Source organism: Orycteropus afer, unplaced genomic scaffold (genome assembly GCF_000298275.1).
Source record: "Orycteropus afer afer isolate SDZICR_OR568_19922 unplaced genomic scaffold, OryAfe1.0 scaffold00112, whole genome shotgun sequence".
Classification (NCBI taxonomy): Eukaryota; Metazoa; Chordata; class Mammalia; order Tubulidentata; family Orycteropodidae; genus Orycteropus; species Orycteropus afer.
In genome coordinates, this window is record NW_006921699.1 from 3,467,043 (window position 1) to 3,474,298 (window position 7,256).

General features: G+C 34.7%; 1 protein-coding gene across 1 annotated transcript in view; it reads right to left on the minus strand.

The window, feature by feature from the left end:
* Positions 1–334: 334 nt before the first annotated feature.
* ZCCHC10 (zinc finger CCHC-type containing 10) overlaps positions 335–7,256 on the minus strand; it is a 70,330-nt gene continuing 63,408 nt past the window's right edge. Inside the window, exons 3-5 of the mRNA XM_042781373.1 lie at positions 6,922–7,078; positions 1,245–1,286; positions 335–602 (exon numbers count right to left, since the gene is read on the minus strand). Of these exons, the coding sequence (XP_042637307.1) occupies positions 335–602; positions 1,245–1,286; positions 6,922–7,078 (467 nt within the window). The remainder of the gene's footprint in view (positions 603–1,244; positions 1,287–6,921; positions 7,079–7,256) is intronic.

The window sequence follows — 7,256 nt, forward strand, 5'->3', positions numbered from 1 at the left end:
ATCCTGAAAACAGATATGTATCATTAACGTATAACAAAGTATGGCATTTAAACTCACAGGAAGAAAAGGTAAGTTTCATCACAAAACCAGATTAACTGTATTTCAACTCTGATTAAATTTTAGAGATATTTTAAAGATAAAAAAGCAAAACAAAACTCCCTCTTAAAATAAAGAAGTCTTCATATATGTAATCTATTATGTAATAACATTGTTATAATGTAAAATATCTGAACTCCAGAAATTTTGACCAGTTAATCTATTTGGCCTTAACATATTTTTAATTCCTTTTAAGAATCACATTAATGTTCATCAGTCCAATAAGAATGGAGCCATTCTATTTCTTTTTCTTCTTCTTTGGTGGTTCATCCTCAGAGCTGCTATCTGTACTGGTGCTGCTGCTACTGGAGGTGCTGGAATCTGAGTCTGAATCAGAGGAGGAGGAAGAGCTTGTAGAGGAGGCTGATGATGATGAACTAGAGGAGCTTTCATCAGTGTCACTATCCTCTGAGGAGGATGAGGTAGACGTTTCTTCACTCTCTGATGAAGAATCACTGGCTGAACTGTCACTGCTATTGGTACTAGAACTGGTTACACTCTTAGACCTATCAGATAATGAACAGTTAGTTATATGCTTGGAAAGCTAACCTTTAATAGCATGTTTAAAAGCAATTTCATATACATACTGAAGCTTTGCTAGCATGCTATTCCTAAAGACAATGCTTTGGGGACTGCCTTACTATAGTAAACCTGCCTTCCCTTTACAAGGTTTTTTTACACTTTAGCAATTTAACTCTCTTGGATGGAGTTCAAGGTAAGAGTACCTACCACATTATGTTCTAGGTAGAATAATGTTAAAATAAAATTGCAGTGCAACAATTGGGTTTATTTAAGCATCATGTAAAGTGGTATATCTTTATTTTAACTAGTTCAGACCAGACATTTCCTACTCTGAGCCAAGAGAAGAGAATTGTTTATTATTTCTAGCTACAAGTTGGAGGAAAAAAAGGGAAATGAAGGCAATAAATTCCTGACAGAACTTTGTAAACTTTCACCCATACCACAATTAAAAAAAAAAAAAATTCCTGACAGAAAATAAGAGGAACATGTCAGAAAACAGGATGATACTTAACTGCTAACAGTAGACTTCAGATCTGAATCTTAAAACTATTATTTTAAATTCACTCTTCCCCATCCCTCCAATTATTATTAAATATTACCCATATAATGTCTAAAGCCAAACATACCTTTTTTTCTTGGTCTTTCTTTCTATATTAGTTTCTGCAATGCTGATAAACACGAGGGGGAAAAAAGTTCCTGTTAACAGAGTGATTATACACAGCTCAGACAAACCCTTCTGATGTCCCCAAAACTGTTCCACACTGGAGAAACACTTTGCCTTTTATAACATTTACTCAGAGTGTAGTATTGCTCATTATTAACCAAGTGAAAAGTTTCCTATTACAGGCTGAATATTGTAAATGCTGCCTAATTTACCAGTATGTAAGCAAGACAGATTTGATTACCTATACCTTAAAAGCAGTTATGCTAGATGGTCAACAATTACTTTAAAATACAGATGAGAATGTAAGGGGACAAGCAAACTACATTAGTGGAAATGGAATAACCAGAAGGAAAATAATGAGAATGTTTATGTATTGTGAAGAATGTAACCAATGTCAATGAACAACTTGTGTGGAAATTGTTGAATTTAAATTGCTGTGTAAACCTTCACCAAAAACATAACAAAATATTTAAAAAGCCAGTTACGTCAGTAGTTAACTGAACACATCAATTTTACTTCCTTTTAGTTTAGAACTTAGTTTGACATGGCTAAATCACTTACTTACTAAACAATATGACAAAGCAAACAAGAACAGAACAATAGCTTTAATTTGAATTTCCAGAATCAAATCATAAACCACTGTTTCATATAAAAAGAACAACCTTTTAATTTAAAATAACCATTTCTTTTTCTCTATGTTCCACAAATGTTCACTCACGTACTATTTAAAAGTACAAGCCCTTTTACCCTCACATTATAAAGAACAAAATCTAGTGATTTTTTTAGTGAAATGTACAAATGGCCAGCTATTATATTTCTGCCAAACATGTATAGTAAATCAAGTTTGCAAATTACAGAATTATTTCTCTCACTGTAGCACTGTCAGGTAAATTTAATATTTCTATTTTCTGAACTTTTCTACCTTTCCACGAATTTCCTGAGTTTTCAACCATGAATATGCACTTATGTAAAGTTGCCTGATACCAACCAAAAAAAAAAAAAAGTTGCCTGATATAATGGAATTATTTACTGAATTGTCATTTTGAGGGTAAAATGAATGGTAAAAGTACATTTATTAATTCAGACTACAAGAATTCCTTGTTCACGGAAATTCATACATATCCATCGCTTTAAAATCAGCAGTTTTAATTTCATTTGTTGTTGCTGTTAGGTGCCATTAAGTCCATTCCAACTCACAGCAACCCTAGAATTATAAATTAAAAGAACATAGGGTATACATAGGGCGAAACCTTGCCTGGTTCTGTGCCACCCTCATAATCTTTGCTACACTTGTACCCGATTTCATTTAGTCCTTTGTACGTTGAAGATCAAGATAACTTGTGTGATACAACTAGTTTGGAAAAACAAATGTTGAAATTATCCATCCTCTTATATTTTATTTCCTAAGACACTGGTCTTCAAATATTTTTTTTGTTTATGAACCTAATGTGATGGTTATGTTTCTATGTTAACTTGACTAAGCCTGGTTGAGTGGCTGGGCAACTGGATGTAGTACTCCCCATGATGAGACTGATAATCAACTCCATGGTGGAATCTACTGTGAGCAGCTGAGTAGCTGCCTTTGGGTATGTAGTCTGCTTCCTGTATATGAGGAGAAGCTTTGAGAATGGCCTCTGGCTTATGGCACGCTTGGACCCTGCACATAGCCGTGTCACTGCTCTGCAGCCTGCTATGCTCTGCCAACCTTGGTACTCTGAACTTGGACGTAAAGCCTCCAAATTGTGAGAATAAACTCCTGTTTGTTAAGGTCATCCCATTTGTGGTATATTTCTCGTCAGAGCAGCACTAGGTAACCAGAACACCTAATAAAGAATTTTGAAAAGCTGTATTTCCCCCCTCTTATTATTTTTTAGCTTAGCCACCAGACTAAGACAGACTAGGAAGAATGACCTGGTAATCTACTTCTTAAAAAACCTGCCAGCGAAAGCCTCATGAATAGCAGTGAAACACTGTCTGATATCGTGTCAGAAGATGAGCTCCTGAGGTTGGAAGGCACTCAAAATATGACTAGGGAAGAGCTGCCTCCTCAAAGTAGAGTCATCTTTAATGATGTGGATGGAGTAAAGCTTCCAGGACCTTCATTTGCTGATGTGGTTATTAGTCAAAATGAGAAGAAACTGCTGCAACATTCAATAATAACTGGAACATGGAATGCATGCAGTATGAATGCAGGAAAAGTGAAAGTTGTTAAAAATGAAATAGAATGCAAGAAGATCAATATCCTGGCATTAGTATGCGACATGGACTGGTACTGACCATTCTAAATTAGACAATCAGTCTACTATTCCAGGAATGACAAATGAAAGAGGAATGGTGTTGCAATTATTGTCAAAAAGAACATTTCAAGATCTATCCTGAGGTACAAAGGTGACAGTAATAATATCCTACAAGGTAGGATAGCCTATAAGGAAGACTAGTTAATGACTATTATTCAAATTTACACACCAACCACTAATACCAAAGATGAAGAAACTGAAGATATTTATCAACTTTGGCAGTCTGAAATCAATCAAACATACGATCAAGATGCATTAATAATTACTGGTGACTGGAACATAAAAGTTAGAAACACAGAAGAACCATCGGTAGCTGAAAAATAAGGTTTTGATGATTGAAACAATACCAGACATTGCAATGACAGAAATTTGCAAGACCAATTACTTATTTATCACAAATTTTTTTTCAACATAAACGGCAACTATACACACAGACCTTGCCGGATGGAAAACAAAGGAGTCAAAGAGACAACATCTGTGGAAAGAGATAATGGAGAAGCTCAGTATCATCAATCTAAATAAAGCCAGGGGCCAACTGTGGAATAGACTATCAATTGCTCATACGTAACTTCATGATGAAGCTGAAGAAAATTAAAACAAGTCCATAAGAGCCCCATCTCAAGAACAGATTTAACACAATGAACACTAATGACTGAAGACCACAAGAGTTGTGGAATTACATCAAACACTTCATACATGAAGAAAGCATAAGGCTGTTAAAAAGACAGAGAAGAAAGACCAAAATGAATGACAGAAGAGACTCTGATACTTGCTCTTGAATGAAGAGTAGATAAAGCAAATGAAGAAATAATGGAATAAAAGAGCTGAACAGAAAATTTCAAAGGGCAGCTTGAGAAGACAAAGTATTATAACAAAATGTGTGTGCAAAGAAACCAAAACACACTTGGCATGGAGAAAAGATAGAAGTTGTCAAGGATTTCATTTTATTTGGATCCACCATCAGTGCCCATAGAAGCAGCAGTCAAGAAATCAAATGATGTATTGCACTGGGCAAATCTGCTACAAAAGACCTCTTTAAAGTATTCAAAAGCAAAGATGTCACTTTGAGGACTAAGGTGTGCCTTAACCAAGCCATAGTATATTCAGTCATCTCATAAGCATGTAAAAGCTGGACAATGAATAAGGAAGACCAAAGAAGTGATGTCTTTGAAATGTGGTGTTAGGGAAGAATACCGAATATACCATGAACTGCCACAAGAATGAACAAATCTGTCCTGGAAGAAGTGCAGCCAGAATGCTCCTTAGATGCCAAGGTGGTGACACTTTGTCTCACATACTTTGTACGTGACATTATGCTAGGTAAAGTGGAAGGTCAACAAAAAAGCAGAAGACCCTCGATGAGATGGATTGACACAGCGGCTGTGACAATGGGCTCAAACTACCAATGGCTGTGAGGATAGTGCAGGTCTGGGCATTGTTTTATTCTGTTCCATATAAGGTCGCTATGAGCTGAAATAGACTTGACAGCACCTAACAACAACAAACTTTTTATTCTGAGTTTTAATATTTGCAAAGGTATATAACATATATTCACATTATACCAAACAAACCAAACTCACTGCTGTCAAGTCAGATCCGACTCATAGCAACCCCTCCTTGGGTTTCAGAAGCAGTATAACTACAGAAGTAGATTGCCCACTCTTCCTTCTGAAGAGTGGCTGGTAGGTTTGAATCTCCAGCCTTCTGGTTAGCAGTCAAATGTCTTAGGCACTATGCCACCAGAGCTCCCTATTTTAGAAAGAAAATTGTTATATATAAATATCCAATGGAAATTAAAGGCCATAATAATTTGATGCCGGCTATCATTTACTTCAAGTATTTATGAACAAGCTTATCTTTAACAGTTGGCAATTTTACATTGTCCTTGTTCTTCTCTAAACTTGTATTTTCTCCATATAACATATTCCATTTTTATGTGTGAAAATTTTAGTGATCTCTTATGATACTTTTGTGCTATAAAGATAAACATATAATTTGAAATTGTATTTAATTTCCTGTGATCATAGGTGTTAAAGGTGTTTAAAAATTCTGAACTGAGTAACCATTATAATCACTGGTATACAATTGATTAAAATGTAAAAATATATTATTAATTTAGTATTATAATAAATAAAACATTTTATTACAAATATATCTCTTAATGACATGCTTTTTCCCCCCTTACTTTATATGTCCATGGATATGACAGGGCTCATCATCCATTTTATTCCTATTTTTAATTTGTACATTTAGCCCTAACAAACCTTGCTAATCTAAATAAGAAGAATGTTGTTGTTGTTATGTGCCATCAAGTTGGACCTAACCCATAGCAACCCCTCCTTGGGTTTCCGAGGCAGCATCACTATGGAAGTAGATTACCTCACCATCCTTCTGAGGAGTGGCTGGTGGGTTTGAACTGCCAGCCTGCTGGTTAGCAGTCAAGTGCCTTAGGCACTATACTACCAGAGCTCAATAAGTAGAATAGAAGAGTTTTATTATAATAATGTCCCTTGATTCTTTGAATTCCTCCCATGTTATATTCCCAAAGTCTAGTAATAAACTATAATTAAAGTATATTTTTAAATTGAGAACTCAATTAAAATGAGGTCCTCCTCTGATTTTAGTAGGAAAAACTTACAAAATAACATGTTCCCAATAATTACAGCCATTCATTTCCTCAATACAAACATCCTTTTAGTATTCTGAAAAATTCTCTAGGGTTTTTTACTCATGAGGACAACACACCAAGGTTAAGATTAGACACAGGTAAGAGGTATGCTTTTCTTTGGTGAAATTACAAAAAATATGTTAGGATAGAAGAATTAGAAAATGAGAACCAATGGGCAAGTTTTCATATGGATTTATTTTTTTAACAATTTAAACTAATGTTGGTAATCTAGAAACTGATAACCTTCCATTCTGCATAACTTTTGAAGAGTCATTGAAAACTATTGCCTTGGAAGTCCAAATGCTTAAGCCATTAAGTATGATTATAACAGTCTTTATGAAGATGCTGCTTCTAATCTGTAGTACTAAGTAGACAGACCCAAGACCTTCATACTTCAGTTGCTCTAAAATACGTCTACTTGCTTATGCTGGTCTCTAGTCTCCATATCTAGTTGTCCTTCTGGGAAGTAACTACTATTAGTAATTATTTATATATCCAAACATAAATACTATTCCTTTTTTTTTCAAGCATAAATAATGGCTTACACTCATCAAAAATTACCTAGTATAATAATTTAAATCTGGATAACGACCATGAGACATTTAGTCCCTTGGTGAATTCCATAAGTATAAACAAAAAAATAATATTCCTTTGGATACCACATATAAACTTACCTTTGTTGTAATAATAATCTGTTTTCTTTTTCTTTTAAAGCTTTCTTTAGTTCTGCTGTTCTTGAAGGCCTATGTAGGTATTTTCTTTTTCCTGTGCATTCATAAGTCCAATGTCCAAACTCTAAGCATTTCTGACATCTTACATGTTGCTTATTTGCTTCCCTGTAGAGAAAAAAACAGAATACAAAGCTTAAAATTTTGACTTGTGATACCATCTACCCTGAAAGTATAAACAATACAAAATAAAAAATGAAGTTTATTTTTAAGGTCTAAGCTCTGGTAGCATAGTGCCTAAGGCTCTTGATTGCTAACCAGAAGGCTGGCGGTTCAAACCC